Consider the following 18,538-nt stretch of genomic DNA (forward strand, 5'->3'; position numbering starts at 1 on the left):
TTGGCCTACGCCCACACAGGACTTTGAAGAAATCTGATCTGAAAAAAACAACCTGACATAGCAGCCAAAATTAATTACCCATGGGCTAGTGACTGTGGATGCTTCAAAGTCAAGTGAATGAGGATTTGGTAACTGTTGCTGATGGGTTGTTTTAGCTGACCACACATAAATGAACGCGATCTTGTGCTCTATATAAAGGCGGACTGCTGCTAAAACCGACAGTATACAACTCCTGATGACATGCAAACCTTTGTGGACAGCTGATACAAATATTTTTTATTGAACTTGATTTGAGAGTGCTATTTGAAAGAGAAATTATCCTGCTCAATGGCTTTACAGGACCTGTGCAATTTCCAGGACTTCTTTCTGGACAGTATAACCACTGAATGTTCTTCGGTGCCTTTTGGAAAGAAGACTGGCTGTAACTATGTGACTGGTTTGCCCTTTAGCAGCAGTACAAGTCTGTTTAATTTTTACATACCTGTTGCAGAATACCTGGATGAAAGTCCAATACAGTTTGGGCAAATTAGCACCGTCCAAAGCTCCGGCGCCTTCTCATCTCAAGACTCAATCTCACCATCGCTCTCCTGGCCCACAAGCCTTCCTTTGGCCTCCTCTCAGTCGGTCCCGCTGCCTTTTCCCATGGCTCACGGCACCACCACCCTGGCTTTCATGTTTCAGGGCGGCGTGCTGGCTGCAGCAGACACTCGTTCCAGTTGCTCTGGGCTCGTGGCGTGCCCAGCCTCCCAGAAGATCCTGCCCATTCACAGTCACTTAGTGGGTACTACTTCGGGTACGTCAGCCGATTGTGCCCTTTGGAAACGGATTCTGTCTCGCGAACTACGGCTCTATCAACTCCGCCACGGCCGACGGTTGTCCACAAGAGGAGCTGCCAAATTGCTCTCCCACATGCTTCATCCGTTTAAGGGAACTGAGCTGTGTGTGGCTGCCACATTGTGTGGGTGGGACGGAGGAGAGGTAGATGTGTGCCATGACCAGGGATGTGATCTCAGCAGTTGTAGAGAAGCAACAAAGAGTCAAATGACTGATCCTGCAGAGTCTATAGATGCCAGCCTGGAAAAGGTGTCTCTGGCTGAGACAAAGAATCAGAGCTCTTCCTCAGCTATTCTTGGTCAACAGTTTTCTGCAACAAAGAAAGTGAGTCTCTCTGGACCCAGTCTGGTCTATGTGTGCAGTGATGGCACTCGCCTGCAGGGAACGCTCTTCTCTGTGGGCTCGGGATCACCCTACGCCTACTCGATTTTAGACCAAGGGGTTCAGTGGGGACTGACAGTGGACGAGGCCACATCAATAGCCAGAGAGGCTGTGTACCGAGCCACACACAGGGACGCATACTCAGGAAACTGTGTAGACATCTATCACATCTCCTCCAAAGGATGGACTCGCAGGAGCAGGGAGGATTTAAAAGAGGAATATTACAGAGAAAAAGAAAGACAAGAGAGAAGGGAGAGACGGGATATGACTTTGTCTGAGTAAAGACATGAAACAAACAAAAATGGCATGAGAAAAGAAAGGCAAACATCGGAGACTATTTTGGAGAGACATGATGGCATCTTTGCAGCAGATATTGAATTAATGAACAGGACAGGCAGTTGCATCCTCCAGGCTATTTCTCAAGTGATTTGGGCATGCATATCGTTCCCTCTAATAAACAGCTGATGTTTTGTTTGTGCTGATGATATGTATTCTAACAGCACACTGCTGCTTGGCATTTTGATTTGGACGTTAAAACATTATGAATCATTCCAACTATGTGAGATAATTACAACCTACTCCTGCATGTGTTTGAATCACAGAGAGAGGCAGAGAAAAGGACCGCAGTGAACGGCCAAAAAATCTAAATGTCTGGAGTCTGTATAAGGAGGCTAATTTAGCTGTAGCAATAACGGGTGGTTGAAAACTGATTTGTGTCTGCTGTCAGAACTCGTCTGAAGTTTCTCTGACACTTAAATAAATTAATGAATAAATGCAATTTTGCTGAACTTGCCTGTTCATTCTGTTTGAGCACTGTGGTAGTAAATTAAGCATACTAGTAGTGACAACGAATCTGCAGGGGATATTAGGGCAAAAGGTATAGAGCTGTTAATCCTCGTTCTCACTGTCCAGCCCTGCCTTTTTAAACTTCAGTGAAGACAGCTGAAGTATGGAGTTGAAAGTTTCCATATGGGAGGAAGCTTTACAGCATATGAATTATGCTATGACATTACAAATAGTTGAGGCTGTTCTCATGCACTTTTAGTATGCTTTTCTGCAAAAAGTAATGCACCAAAATTCATACATATCCCATATAATCAGAACCAGTATAACTCACTTATTTGGGAAGGCTGTGACCACATGAGCAACGCATCAAGGGGAGTGGAGAAGAGTTCTGTAAGAGGCAGGTTGGAGTCGTGGATAGGTCACAAAGCACAGGACTTTCCCCCAGGACTTTCTCGAGGTGACTGTAAACTTTGAGTGAACTTTATCACCATGTTTCATTTCCTAAACCTAACCACAGAAACTTAACTTGCCTAAACCTAACCTCTGTTACTTTACTTTAAGTGCGTAGATTTATGGTAAGTACGTAATGTTATTTTTGTGGCGCTAATTTGTACTATAATGATATATTAACTGTTGAGTGTGCATTTTTGTAGGATATCATAACAACTACATATGGGTATCGGTATTAAAGGGGCCCCACGGCTAAATTATCAACACCATAGTATTGATAAGCTCCGACTTTATTATATCTTTAATGTGTACTTTTTAACGTTCTGATTGAATTTATTACCTGGCTGCATTCTCTCACCTGCTCTCAGTGTAGGGACTGAGATCCGCCATTTATACACCCACACACAAACAAATGCAACATGAGGTAAAGTCAGTGAACAGCAGAGCAAAGAGGCTGCCAAAGAGTGGACAGAAAGTGATGATACCTTGATTACTTGTTGACGACAACTGCGCGTGTTACTGTATGTAAGTGCAATAAAACCTTCACAAGTAAAAAGCCAGCACTTTATCCATACACATGTTCAACAAGCATAAACATGTAGAAAGCGATATATCAGTCTGCTCTGTCTGCAGTCTCTCATCTACCACTGCTGACTTTGTTTTACACAAGCATAACTCAACTCGTAATACATTGTTACAAACAAGCAAAATTAAAAGCTGCCTGTGTTTAACTACCTTATTTTGCCAATTATCTTAAAAATGGACAAATTCTTTTAAACATAGCAGCTGGCTGAGACAAACAGCCCCTCCTCCCTCTATCAGTGGTGTCTGCAGATTGTGAATCACATCAGCATGAGAGAAGGACAGAGGACAGGAGGAATAACAAATACTGACTGATGAAAATTAAACTTCACTCAGTATTGTGATGTCAGGAGTTTTATTTATAGAGTGACTTTGCTGTTGTAAACATTACTGTTGCTGCTGTAGAAACAACATTTAGTTTTATTTAAAATATTCAGTGCTAATCCTGGTCTGAATTCATTTTCATTAATATATTTTATAGAAATTATTCAGTAGTTAAAAAATAGTATCAATAAGAGTTGTAGTATCAGTAAAATCTTAATGTTACCCTAATAAGAACCATTTTATGAGGATATGGAGCCGAAGGTTGTCGTTCTAAATGAACTTATGTTTTTGCAAAACTCCATATATGACTGAGCTTTTAAAGGCTAATGTGTGCATCTATGTATTATCCACTGTACTAAATAAATTACAGGCAGGGTTGCGTGATGATGCCCAGCACATCTCCAGTGTAGCATCAGAGAGTTGAGTGTCTTCTCAGACCTACACTAGTACTACTGTCTGATTGACTGCAGCTGCGGGAGTAAGAGGGGAAAGCCTCCCTGCCTCCCCAACCTCATCCATAATTCTCGTCTTTGGAAGTTCATTAATGACAGAATTATTGAGCGAGTGGAAAACAAAAAATGAAATGATTTAGTAGTCTGGATTTAAGCAGACTTGGGAGTGCAGAGTAAGTTCTGTGATGGTAATCAAAGTTTTGGGGCTGCAGGAAGAGCTGTGACTCAGTGAGCGTTAAGGCTTTCTTTGCTTGCCCTCTTCAAAGCTTTTTGTTCCATTTGGCAGTTTCCTCTCCTCGCATGCAAACTCCAGCCGAGAGCAGAACAAACTCCACTGGATTTGACCAAGAAATGTCACAGACCCTGCCTTCTGAGCTACATCAGTACATCTGCTTAGTTTTTTTCATTCGTCTAAAAGTATGTTGGAAGCATATGACCCTAACAGCTAGAAATTTGCCAAAAAATTGTTTGACAGCCCCCTCGCACAGTCGGAGCTCAGAGCATGTTTTGCAATTGTAAATCTGTCCCTGCGTGCTCTCAAATCATGACTAGCAGATTGATTACGGCTTGGCTTTGTTTTGTGCTTGCGCAGTAGTTTTGACATTGACAAACCTCCGTATCCAGCTGGGTACAAGGGATCTGAGGAGTGACCTTAGGGTTGCAAGTTTGCTTTCTAGTCATATCAGTCAACACTTGTCTCACCACCACTTGTTTAAAGGCGATCTTGTTTTTTCAGTCAGGAGACAGAAATCAGAAGTGATCAAGAAACATCGATGTGAAAAGCAAGACTGCACTGAATGATCACTTTTCACAGGATTGAGAGGCTCAAAGCCTCCCTGCTTTTCCCAAATTAAAAATATCCAAAACAAGTGGGTGAGAAACAAACATATTCTATTCCAGGAGGTATGGGATAAGATGCGTCAAAATGTAAAAATATATTACCTAAAATCTCATCTGTACTTTCCAAACACATAAATTGGGTGTAATATTTAGATCTTGGGCATCCAAATCTAGACAAGTATGAAATGATGTTGTTTTGAACATTCATCCTTGAAATTTGGATTAGTAAGTACAAATTTAGATTGTATTGTCTGAGGCTGACAAAGAATCGAAATGACTCATAAAAATCAGCTTAAAGCCAAGACTTAATGGGAGGCTGAATTACAGAAATGCACTGTATATTAAATTGATCATTAATTTCCAAGAAAAACGCATCATGAACGATCCATTCAACTCACTGGAGAAAATATCCTATCAGAGTGGGAAGAAAAAGGGGGGAGGGGGTAATTACAGACATACATTTGAGACATGTTTCTAGCCAGTGGGAGAACACTATTGGTGAAATGTAATCTTTTAATGCATCCTTGAGTACCAATTTTCTGGTCCAGCTTCTGAGTGGAACAACTGGGAAAATGCAAACGTACTGAGGATGATTATGCAGACTGGCTATACTTAAGCAGATTACAAAACACTGGATTGCTTCAAGGGAATGCTACAGCTAAACCAGAAAATATTAAAGGGGTTTAAACGATTTGCATGTTGTCCAGAAAAGTATGATCATAAATGTGGTAATTAGACACTCAAGCTATGATTTTGAAGTAAGGTCGTAGCCATGGAGCCAACATCAGGGTGGACTAACTGTGCCCAGGGCGCTTTTGAAATAAATTTTATTTTGATGAGCATTTTTGACAGTAGTTAAAATGCAGTTAAACTACTTTGGTACACTACAGTTTTAATATCAAAGATGACACATGCAGCACAACATGAAAGATTGAAACTTTAGATTTCACATAGCTATCTGACAAATATAACATGATATAAACAGTCATGAGCACCACCTTCCACGATTCAACTCATTTGCTCAGATACAGGTGAACAAGGCCATTAAAATTCTTGTGCGCATTGTTGGTTGCTTGTTGAATGTGTGGCTAATTAACTGCAAGTAACTTAGCAATGATAGCTGATTATGTTTGATTGACTAGCACTCACAGATTGGCCTGTTTCCCAGAAACATTCGGCTCCATTCCATGCAATCACTGACATATTTTAGAGGATTTATTTTTTGTTTCCACATTTTCAGTTCCGGGGGGGGGGGGGGGGGGGTTACCAGGAGTTGAATTATCTGCAGATAAACAAACAGACCTGGTGATTTAAACTGGTAAAAACACTGAATAAAGCAGTTTCACGTTAAAAAAAAAATCAGACCTGAGAAACTGCAGTAGTACTGTTTGGCCACCACAAAAATTGGCTTCAAAGCCAGGCGCACTTGCTGCACGTGCTAACTGTGGTGGCCAATGAGAAGATGCGAATGGCTCCATCTAGAGCCAGTCAGTACGGTTACATGACATTAGAGAAAATCGATTCATTGTGTTAGTCCGACTAAAACTTGACTTTTAAAATACATGTTAACATGTTAGTCCGACTGTAATCGTACGAAATCGAATTCCTCAAAGTCGAACTAACACACCCAGATAATGTGATTAGGAGTTAAATTATCTGCGCATGCACTAAAGTTTCTGTCCTCAGCCTTGACCTCAAAGTTGAACAGCATTAAATGCATAACAGAAGAAGAATCAGAAAACAACATTTTGAAATCTACATCCAGAACCGCAACTTTTGGGACGGACGAAGAGATCCAGTTCATGCTGTGTCAGCTTTAAGAGTGTACAGCACGTATGAAATCTACAGAGCAGTAGCCGCCGGGGGCGGCAGCAGCAGTCCATAGGGACTTGGGTTGGGAACCGGAGGGTCGCCTGTTCGAGTCCCTGTCCGGACCAAAATATGGAGCGTAGGCTGGTGGCCGGAGAGGTGCCAGTTCACCTCTTGGGCACTGCCGAGGTGCCCTTGAGCAAGGCACCGAACCCCCCAACCGCTCGGGGCGCCTCACCAAGGGCAGCCCCCTCACTCTGACATCTCTCCAATTTGTGCATGTATAGGTCCTGTTTGTGCACGTGTGTGTCTTTCGGACCTGTGTATAATTGACAAGCAAGAGTGAAAACATTGAATTTCTCCTCAGGGGGATTAATAAAGGAAATAAACTTAAACTTAAAACTTAAAAAAAACTTTATAGTTGTCCACCATGGTACCAGTTTGCCGCTAGCTAACTAGTTTGCCAGTTGTTTGGTCTGTGATGCAATAGGTCAAGCAGCAAAAGGTCCATATCGCCACCTATCGTAGCGTAGTCAGATTCGGATACGTTTGATTTGTCTATTCTAGGCTACTATAGAGACATGGTGGTGCAACATAGCAGACTCCATGGACGAATACCCTCTCCCTATGTAGATAAAACAGCTCATTCAAAGGTAACAAAAACACAATTGTTTTTTTTTTTGTTTGTTTGGTTTTTTTTTCAGGTGATTTTACACTAAAAACATATTTATTATTTTATTTCCCATTTCTGTAGATATATTTTTTGCTTAAATCCTACACGCTGGACATTTAGCAGAGCAAACTGAACCAAGCTGAAATGGTAATGTGTCAGTGTGGGTACAGGCTGTGTCTGTGTGGTACTGTGGTCACTGTGTATCCTCAAAAATAGCAGGCTTTTAGGGTGACTGTGGTCTCTGTGAGATAGTTCAAAACTAATGGAGAGAGGGAAGGAGAGATAGAGGCAGAGACTCAGAGCGGGGAGAGAGAGGGAGGGAGACACAGAAACAGAGACTGGGCTAAGTGGACAGACCTCACGTTGAGCTCAGATGAACCTCGGCATCCTTTCCCACGTTGGATCATTTCAGCTCCGTTAAACCAGAGAAGCACCGGAGCAGCGCTGCAAACACACGGTAAGCTCCGACTCTGCTAAAGCACTTTTTTATCTTCACGATTCAGTAGTTTATTGAAGTGAAGCCACTTACGCCTACACAGACGTGACAAGTTTCCACTCCTCGGCTCTCTTGTAATTTCTCATATTTTGGGGGGAGCTGAGAGCAGCGGTGAGGTGAGGCGGTTTCCAACTGTTTGACTGTCAGTTTGGTTCCTGAATAAACACAAGCACAAAGCTTTTGGTGCCGCGAGCAGATGTGCCATGTGCAATAATACACTGGCTGGCTCGGAGGAAAGGTTTGGAAACGCAAACGAGCGCCAAGGTTTGACAGATGGTTTCGGATAACGCTGTGCTTCCCCTCTCATTTTCTGGCGAGGTACCGTTTGCGATTGTGCGCGCGCGCTCGTTTTTTCTTCTTCTTTAATTTAGTGCGTGCCGTGCTCACCTGCCGCACGCACCTTCACGCGGGGACGCTAATATGATGTGGTCGCTGGATCTCAGTTTGCCGACAGCAGTATTTTTGGGACGCCGCATTCATTATAATAGTTAGCCCAAGTGTGTAAATCACATTAACATGCATCAAGTAGGTCATTCCTCTGGCTTCCTCTAACAAGACAAGGTCACGCTCCGGGCTGTTTATAGTGTATCTGTACTAGATATGCTAATAAGCAGTCCAGATGTGAGTGTGCGTGTGTGCGTGTGCGTGGGTTTGTGTTACCAAAGAGAGGCTGCAACGAGGCATCATGTGCTTTGAGAAATGTAATGTTCCTCTGTGTTTACATCATAATGTAATGTCAAAGAGGAAATTATCATCTACAACTGCTCACACACACACACACACACACACACACACACACAGATATACACATTAACCACAGAAACCAAGGGCATGGGGGGGCTCTATTAGAAATTTTCAAGCATCAAACACTGAATTTGGTTCATTATTATGCACCGATTTGAGCCTTTTCTGCATCCGTCTGCAATGTAAGGGACTGTTCTTTACTTATCGGGGTGGCTGAGTTGTTTTCTTTTATCTTGACCCTCCTCGCAGCTACAAATATTTTTCCTCAAGCCTCCCTGAGGGACTGGGGGAAAATGCATGACCCACCCTCCACCATTAACACTCATATTTTTTCATTCACATCCAGTGTAGGTATTGGAGCCAATGCAACAATGGAGCAGCACAGAGGGAGTGCTCACCAAAACAAGCAGATAATTTCTTAAGCAAAAATGCAAATTGCATTATCACACGAGCTGTGTGCACTTCAGCAGAAAATGGGTGTGTTACAGCCACACACAAACCAACAACATTTGATAAGCACACATACATCACAGCCCCAATTAGCAACGTGCATATAATGACTTTTTTCCAAAAGCAGCCAGGATGTCAGTAACCTGGCATGGTGGTTGGGATCAGATTTTTAAAACTTCCACTGTGTTGATTGAAAGCTAAAAGTTGAAAACAAAATCTGAATTGTTTAAATTTATTTATTTATTTATTTATGTATTTACAGGATCTGGTTAGTGCAAACTAACACTTTACATAACACATTTTTTAAAGTGATTGTGATGAAATATCACTGTCTAAAGCTTAGATTTGATTATCTTTCTTGATGGAAGCGGTTGTCGCACTTGATGTGTTCATGAACTTGAAAAATGAAAAATTATTTCTCTATATTCTGTGGGTGGCACTGTGGTGCAGTGGTTAGCATGGTCACCTCACAGCAACAGGGTTCTTGTTTCGAACTTGTGGTGGGGGAGCTTGCAGTGTTTGCATGTTCTTCCCGTGTCAGCGTGGGTTTTCTCTGGGTTCTCCAGAGCCTCCCACACAGGTTAGGTTAATTGGTGACTAGATTGTCCGTAGGTGCAAATGTGAATGTGAATGGTTGTCTGTCTCTATGTGTCAGCCCTGTGATAGTCTGGTGACCTGTCCTGGGTGTACCCTGCCTCTTGCCCAATGTCAGCAGGGATAGGCTCCAGCCCCCTGCGACCCCCAACAGAATAAGCAGTTATGGAAAATGAACAATAATTTCTGTTCTCACAGTTTCTGTTGATGATGAATTGTTTTATTTTTGCAATTTTTAAAAGAAAACATGCCTTTCAAACCCACTTGTGGGTTTTGGGGTTCTGAGGGTATTTAAAAAAAATACAAAATACTAAGACGACTTAGAATTATGTCAGCTGAGTCAGATGTAAAGTCCAAAGGCCAAAACACACCGGCGGTGTACGACGCGCATCAAAACAGCCGCCCCCATTATTTTCTATTTACAAACCCCCACCGGCGGCGGCTTGACGCGCGTCGATGTGCCGCAAGGCGGCACTTTACGTTATTGTCCTATTTTTCCAGCGTCGCCGCCCTTGAAAAAGCGCTATTTTGTACTTCCCAGCCTAGTGGACTGGAGTGTGCAATAAAAATCCGGTTAACGCCCCGCAGCGCGACGCTTTTTGTGTGTGTTGGAGGCGGCACTTGACTCGCGTCAATGACGCCGCCGTCATATGTCGCCGCCGTCATATGTCGCCGCGGGTGTGTCTTGGCCTTTAGTGGGATGTTCAGCATGACGCAATAGTCATGTAATATAGTAAACAAGCTAACGGTGCTAAAGAGGGGTTTTTTGTCAAGACTAGATATCAGATATCTCTGACTTCTAAGGGGCAGCCCTACAAAATACAACCATTTAAAGTTGAATTCCCTCTTCTAAGCTAAATAAAAAGCTTACTTTTTTTTTTTTTTTTGAAATGCCTCCCCTGTTTTGCATCACCCCCTTCCCTCTCTTAAATAACGAACAGTCCCTAAATGTCTTTTATTTTGTCAAAGAAAAGAGAAAATCCTCTGCTACACTTCAGTTTTCATTGGTTGGAGTGGAAGATGCACATGTTCTAAATATTAATAGGAATGTGTCCCCTCTATCCCCCCAAAATTTGTGCCCATGCACTGAAGCATTTTCATATCACAAATAAGGACACGGCTAAACACTTGCTCAGCACAGCTCTTACGCCGTGGTATCACTTAAGGTTAAGCTGTGTCAAGCTTTGACTATAATGAGGTGACTGATGTGCTGAGTACAGTGTGCCTCTCCTCAACGGTCTGATTTGGAAAGACTTAAGAGATTTCCATGTGTGCACTGAGCAGGAGTGAGGCAGCGAGAATGGATGAGAGGTCTATAAGCATTAAGACGAATGGCAGGAGGAGAGAAAGCCAGTGATGTTTAAATGGAACAGAATCTGTCCGTGTCTTGGTCGTTAAAGGCAGCTGGGCTGTCCCCCCTCCCTCCCTCCCTCCCAGGGCACTTCTACCACCACCGCCACCACCACCCCCTCTCTACCTTCATCGCCCATTTTTCCCTATGTAAAAGGCCTGACATGCACAGGCTATTTTTAATAAAAATGAAATAGCCTTGTTGCAGTGAAGCGACTCGATGCAGAGTGAAGTGAGACTGAAACAGCGATTTGCAATTTAGAGCTATGTCACCACTCATCATTCCATTCTGAGCCGGCAACAGCAAATCGTCCTCACGCTTTCATCCTCTATCCCTGCCTTACATTTCACACATATCTCATGCGCGCTCATACTCTTAGACTTCAAACAACAATGAATGACATGTTCTGCTGGCAACGTGGTTTTGGAGCAAAGCTAGAAGAGAGAAATGTAAGCTGTGAGCTCAGTCTATGCTAATGCACAATAGCTGAGGAAGACAAAAGTGTTTTGGAGGAGACACTTCTTGTATTTTGCTCAATTTAAGACGACGGCAAACAGATGCAGATGGTGAACATAAAGCATTACATACTGTATGTTTAATAATTGGTGTGTAAAATCTGAAAACAATTCAAGGATGAATTTCCTTTTAAGAAGAACTGATGTAAATAGAGAAGAAATTACTTAATGACTTTGGAAAATAGGTCAGTATCTGGAGTGTAAAGGAACATTGGTTTCATTTTCATGTGTCCTTCCTTTCATATGAAGCATATCAATTTGGGTATATCAGAAAATGTTATGGTTCATATTATACAGTGCCATCAAAGGCTTGTGCTTAAGGCCCACTCGGTGCTTATTTGCATCTAAATTAATCAAAGCACATGTTTCAGTGTACATTTGTTTAGTCAGATCACAGACAAGGCCAGAGGTTTATCAGCATGCACAATGTCATTTATGTTCTTTAGCCACAATATTGATCATTTGCATAGCTTCACAGGCGGTGCAGGAAAATCTCTTTAGCTTTTGAGGATTTTCAAAGCCTGAATATTTCACTCTTCAATCTGTTCAAAAGAGAGATGTGTTCATGAAAACTTTATTTAAATTTGTTTGAAGACCACATCCCTGTGTACCTATGACTCATGCACTCTGTGTGTGGGTGGGGGGTATGACTTAGGTTACCTAAGGGGACACACACCAGACTTATGACCAGTTTATTGGGGACAGTTTGTCCAAACAGGGAAGGCAGAATTCTGGGAAGGTGAAAACTTGCTGTGGGAATTTAGGGAAATTAATGATAAATAACGGGAATAACGAGAATATAGGGGTTAATTGCTCAGGCTGTCATAAGCTGATAGAAAAAAACAATTTGCTAAATCACAAGCAGATATAATCCATTAATTTGCCAAGTAAATCTATAATTTGCCAAATATATACAGTGTGAAATGAGTTGTGTGTTATGTTAGCTGGCTAGGAAGTTGACTAAAGGATAATTAAGGAGCAGTGTGTAAGATTTGGGGAGATTTAGTGCCATCTAGCAGTGACAATTGCTGATTGCAACCAGCTGAACCTTCTCTCTGTTAGGATTCCTTTAGTGTTTTAATTGTTCAGGAGGTTTTTACTGTGACCCAAATTATCCGCAGAGGTCTCCTCCTCTCTAAAACAAACAGACCAGGTGATTAAAACTGGTAGAAACACTGAATAAAGTAGTTCCAAGTAGTTGGTATGTCGGAGATGGGCCACTAGCCCAGCACCTGTGAATGTGTGCAGTCTGTGCTTTTCCTTCGCTCTCGTAATGGAAGGGCTGCTAACTAAGGTGGCCACAGCGAAAACACGAATGTCCTTATCTAGAGCCAGTGTTTGTTTGTCTGTTCTGGGCTACTGTAGAATAGCAGTGTAACATGATGACCTCAGTAGACGAGGAACTGTTCTCTATGTCTACAGTTCATTCTAAGGTAATATAAACATTATGATCCTTATTTTTAGGAAATTCTACACTGAAGAAAACATACTTATAATATTATACTCCATTTCTGCCAATATATCCTCCTAAATCCTTCACACTGGACCTTTAAAAATCCTCAGTTAGCATGCTCAGTGAGTCAAGCTACATCCCACATGGTTAGCAAGCAAAAAATAATGAGGTGTTAAGTTATTCTGAACAAAACTTTAAGTGCAACACTTTCATTTTTGCTCCCTTTTTTAACAGATTTAATTTCAAGATCTGAGACTTATTTTATTCTCTCAATAGTTCTCTCAAATGTCAGTTGCAAGTTTGTTTAAATCATGTAAGTGAGCACCTCTCCTTTTCCATGATAATCCATCCAACTGACAGGTGTGGCCTATCGCAATAAAAGGCCACTTTCAAATATACAGTTTCATTTCACAACACAATGCCACAGATGTCATAAATTCTTAAGGAGTGTGCCATTTGCATGCTGACTGCAGGGATATCCATCAGAGCAGTCGCCTGTTAACTGAATGTTTATTTCATTTTTACCATGAGTCATCTCCAGAGTTGTTTCTGTGAATTTGGCAGTACCTCAGTCCACCATGGTTAACCACACCAGGTCAGGATGTCAGCATCCAGTGTTTTCGCCTGCAACATCATCTGAGACCATGATTGGTTTGTGCACAAACCAACTGTTGCTCCTGTTTCTGCAGAAACTGTCTCGGAGAAGCTTGTTTGTAAGCTCATTGTCCTCAGCAGGGTCTTGACCCGACTGCAGTTCATGGTTCTGACTGACTTAAGTGCTCACCTTTGCACCTGTGGCACTTGAGTCTTGTTGCTGTGGTGTTGAGTGGGCAGCTGGTCAAGTTTTCCAGTGGCAATATTATGAACAGTGCCCTATGATGGTGGTGGTGGGGTTATAGTATGGACTGGCATCAGCCACGAACAGTGAACACAGATGCATTTTATTGAATTTGAGTGCACAGAGATAATGTGAAGAGATCCTGAGACACCATTCGCTGCTGCTGTGATCTCATGTTGCGGCACGATAATTCATGACCCCGTGTTGTAAAGACCTACACACAGTTCCTTGAAGCCGAAAACATCCCAGTTCCTGCATGACCTGCAGACTCACCAGACATGTCACCTGTTGAGGATGTTCAGGATGTGCTGGATCAGAGTGTACGACAACATGTTCCACTTCCTGCCAGTGTCCTGCAACTTCAATTAAGAAGAGTGGTCTAACACTCCAATGAGCACAACCAACAACCTGATCAGTCACCATATACTGACTGATTCTTTGGAGCAAGAAAATGCATTTCTGTAGTGCTAGTAATGTGAAATCCTAATAAATGTCTTCCTTTTTTTTTAAAGCTCAAACTGCAAATTTGAGAATGGCCTCTAACTGTAACCATGCCAATGCACGCCTGTGTACTAATGATGTTTAATCAGCATCTTGATGTGCCACACCAAGTGGTGTAGGAGAAATGCTTACTATCACGCATTTTAACAAAGTAAGTCTTGTGTGTGCCTAAAAAGTCTTAAATCCTTAACTTGAATCTGTAGAAAATGGAGCAAAATCAAAAGTTTTGCATTTGTAAGTGTATTTTGCTTTAGGCTACCATCCACTGGTTGACTGAAATATCATAAAAAATTCAATATATATTCACTCCAGTAATATAATCAAAACTTTGGCTCAGACAGTGCAGTAACCTTGTGTGGGCTGCACATGTGATGGGAGAATGCTCTGTGCATGGTTATAATTTTACTGGATTCTTATTTAATGGGATGCTGGCCAGTTATCTGTGCATGTGACAGAAGAGTGCGCTTCTGAAGGCAGTGCATGGTTACAATGGGAGTGTGCCTGTGTTCCTCAGCTCAATATACCCTTAATATGAAGCATTAAGGAGACCTTTGAAATGGTTTTATGTTCTTAGCAGTGTTTCTTTTCTTAGGTCAAATGTTCAGAACTTGCCCACCTACAGCTTATAGCCGACTGATGTTAAACTCCTTGAAATCTACGCCCTCAGATTTGCAGGCAAGACAGTTTTCTTGACTTTAGACTTTGACATCTCCATTGTGGCTGAACTGATTTATACCATTCAAACTGCTTTTAAAATGTCCATTTCCCTTTGTGCTTTTGCAGTTTTAACTGCCAAGATAGCCTGACAGTGTTAGTTAATAACAAGATAGTATAAATATTTTTATAGATCTGTAAAACCATTAGACAGATGGATGTACAGAGTCTTATGTGATTTATTAAGGGGCTACAGAGCTGGGGAACATGGGAATGAACTTTCTACAGTTCAGTTAATTGGGAATACTTTAAACCGGAACATGCCAAAAGACCTGTTACTGCTTTTTTTATGTATATCCCCCTCCCTGTAAATTTTCTGACCCTCTGCAACCCCAGTGATAACGCTTGCCTCCATGTGTGCATAAAGGTGGAAAACAGATGTCAGAAAATCTACATTCATTGCAGTGCATGGTGAGGCAGAGTGATGGATGCAGGTACAACGTGGATGGAAAAACTGCTGCTCCACCGTCTTGTTAAGCTGCTGACACTTTTCAGTACATCAAGTTTCAAAGATCAATGGCCGGGATCTGACTCAAATACTAACGAAACGCAGATCATTAAACTTTTGGGAAATGAGGACAAGTCATTGATTAAATTATTTATGAGTCTAATTAATCTCTTAAGGGGAACTTCTTTCACTACTGGGCATTGAGGCATGGGGACACCATCTTTAGGGATGACATCAATCACCTGATGTCCGGGCAATTGTGTGTGACAAGGGACAGTAAAGTACCTGAGCTCCACCTCATCGCCAGGCCCCTCGGGCTCCAAATTAATTGAAAAATTTTAAGACCACGTTTAACTCTCGGAGAATGCCTGAGTGATCAATAACAGCATTCGCACACAAGAGCAGTCCCAACAGCAATGAGAATAATATGAATAACAGCATCTGGTATAAAGGGAATTCTCCTTTTTAGGTAATTTCTTATCAGACCGTAATGTTCATAGTTACTGTGCAAAACTCACAGCTATTTTTACAGCAGCTGGCAGGGAGCTCAGATTAGCACACAGAGCTGTTCAACAAACACTAGGAAAAAATGATCTATAAATTTCTCTCAAAATATTTGCTAGATAATGAGTAAAATATCAACTTTTCTTTGTCTTTCTACTTCAATATCTTGAAACACTTGCTTCCCCCGTTATAATGAATTCCATGAAGATCACACTAATTATGTGTTCTTCTCTCAGGTGATCCTGTGCAGCATGTGTACTGCACGGGGAAATGTGAGAAGAGAAGGCGAAGAAGACTCACTCTGGGGAGAAGAAACCTGAAGACAGGAGTAGACGCACGGTGTAACAACACAAGATGGATCATCATGCAAACGTGCTTCTGATCATCCATTCATTGGTTATTCTTTGAAACACACAGTTAAACTTAGCAATGGCAGCACACACAGTGCTTCTTTTTCTTTTAGTCTGGAACGGGGGAAGCATTTCAGCGACTGTTGGCTTATCAGAGGAAGATCAGGATTTGCAGGTGATATCAAGCAAAAGACAACAAGTTTTACCTCAGCCAGAGTCCATTGATAACTTAACTGTGAGTTTCAAAGAATTGGGAAGCCAGCGTCAGACTGAAGAGGATGATGTAAGAACGCTGCCAAATGTGGCTCTTAGACTAAATGGCAGAAAACCTAATGATTTGGACTTTAAGGACAATATAGCAAGGCAAACAGCTGTACTTAAACATTCCAATTCTGCTGCCAAATCCCCATTACCCAAACATATCCCTGAACTCACTCTGAACCACGAGAAAAGAAGCAATTTGACTAATGGAGAAGCTGAAGGTGTAATTAATGTTCTCAGTCAAGTGCCGAGTTCAGACAAGGAGCACGCTCTCCAGCCTGAACTCCATTTAGAGACAGGTGTCGGTGACGTTCTGCCCCAGAGAACATGGGGCCACTCTAAATGGGTCACGGAGACTGAAGACGGGCGGTCCGAGCCTCGCTCTCGCCGCCGGAGGAGCTGGCTGTGGAACCAGTTCTTTGTGATCGAGGAGTACAGAGGGCCTGAGCCTGTGCTCATTGGGCGGGTAAGCTGTGAAATCATCCTGTGAATAACCTGTTTCTCATTGTGTGAAGTTGTTACTGTGCTTCAGAACAAGAGCCACATGAAATATTTTGCAGAGAAAGAATAATGTGATTTGAGCAGACAATCCATTCTGTGCTCACCACATTTTTTCACTTAGTCGTGCGCCATTATCCACGTAAGCGAACAATGATAACCTCTTTCACTCAGTTTGACTCATTTCCCTTCTCCATTTTGCTGCTCTGTGTGCTCACAAACCCTTGGACTCACAGTGTCTGTCTCACTCTCAACATCTCTACTCTCAATGCGCTGCCCGGTTTTCTCTGCATGCTCCATGGATGTATAATGAGGACTGGATACTGGTATCAAAGATGGCACCACTTGAATGGAAATTGCTTGCCTAGTGCATAAGCTAAAAACTTTTTCTGGCCTCTGGCTGCTTCTCAATTTGCTGTCTGAGAGCTGGATACAGTGTTGGAGGCACGTTCATGTGAAAGGTGCTCAATGGTGCAGGAAGTCAAAAGAGTTTGATTTCCAGGTGTAAAATGACCCAGGTCTACCACATCTATGGGCCCACAGACAGGGTTCAGACAAGGTTCTTGAAGTGCTTACATTTTGAGGGAAAAAATCAGGTACTTTTTTAAGAAAGTGCTGAAAAAGTCCTTGAAATTTAAATGATCCACATTCCTCCGTCTCACATTTTAACTAAATTCATTATAATTAAATTGCTCAGAATCATAAAATTGCTGAGCTTTTTCTTTTCTTTTTTTGTTAATTCTGACCCCTCAGCGTCGATCGCAGCATGCTCTCCCTCTCCTTTCTTCCTCTCCTTGAATGATGTCCCACCCCACAATGAAGTTTATTCCTACCTCACTCTACTCTTTAAACCCTATAAAAATCAGTTGGCCAATGTTGGCATGACTAAACTTAACTTGACTTGATGAGTCAGCTTTTCACTGTGATTTGGTTTCCTCTCTTTTCAGCAGTGCAGAGATGTAACACCTCTGCTGAAAACTGAAATTGAAATTTCAGTTCCAGCTGGCACAGTTTCCTTGTGTTACACGTGATTGTTTTTTAAAAATATTTCATGTCTTTATAATGTGGACTGTTTTTTGCTTTAATGTGTCCTACTGGCCCCACCCACACGTTGCCCCTTGTCCCATAGACCAGACCGGCATCATGGCGTCACCAAAACAAGCTGTTTTATATTTTATTTTATTTGTTTTATACTACCAGATTTTCCGCGAATGTTGGGCCGTTTTGCCGGCAAGCTGCAAGCGTTTATACACACAGAGCCGGATTGGCGAGATGATCCGAGGTCCCCAATTTTCCGCCTCGTAGGGTAGACATATTGGCGGAACCCTTTTAGTTTAAACTGACCGAGGTGGCATTCTGCAACGGGAGGGGCTGTTGAAGACTTGTGGGAGGAGCTGTTGATGACGCTGCATGTGTGACCCACTGGCGGTGGATAAACAGGAAACAGCTGATAGCAGGAATTAGCGAGAAGCTAGTAGCAAGAGGGAAACGCAAACCTGACAGACACTGTAAAGATGAGCAACTGGGGAGACAAGGAATTGTGTGCCCTCCTTACCCTCGCAAACAAAGAGGCCATTAACCGTCAGATGACGGGAATGGTGAAGAGTGGGCCGACTTACCAGAGAATCACCCAAGGACTGACCAGCCACGGCTTCCCTTTCTTGTCACTGTTTATGTCACACGCTGAGCT

The 18,538-nt window shown here is 42.3% G+C and overlaps 2 protein-coding genes across 2 annotated transcripts in view; both read left to right on the top strand.

Annotated features, from left to right (window-relative positions):
* The first annotated feature begins 327 nt into the window (after positions 1-327).
* Positions 328-1,986, top strand: psmb11b (proteasome 20S subunit beta 11b). The gene has a single exon (XM_078169137.1). It carries the CDS (start codon positions 328-330, stop codon positions 1,495-1,497), a length of 1,170 nt encoding a protein of 389 aa, XP_078025263.1. The 3' UTR covers positions 1,498-1,986.
* Positions 1,987-7,463: 5,477 nt separating this feature from the next.
* The window catches only part of cdh24a (cadherin 24, type 2a), a 33,119-nt gene continuing 22,044 nt past the window's right edge, over positions 7,464-18,538 (top strand). The window contains exons 1-2 of the mRNA XM_033620866.2: positions 7,464-7,588; positions 15,976-16,816. Coding sequence (XP_033476757.2) covers positions 16,169-16,816 — 648 coding nt within the window. The 5' untranslated portion in view covers positions 7,464-7,588; positions 15,976-16,168. The remainder of the gene's footprint in view (positions 7,589-15,975; positions 16,817-18,538) is intronic.

This window comes from Epinephelus lanceolatus, chromosome 6, assembly GCF_041903045.1.
Source record: "Epinephelus lanceolatus isolate andai-2023 chromosome 6, ASM4190304v1, whole genome shotgun sequence".
Lineage (NCBI taxonomy): Eukaryota > Metazoa > Chordata > Actinopteri > Perciformes > Serranidae > Epinephelus > Epinephelus lanceolatus.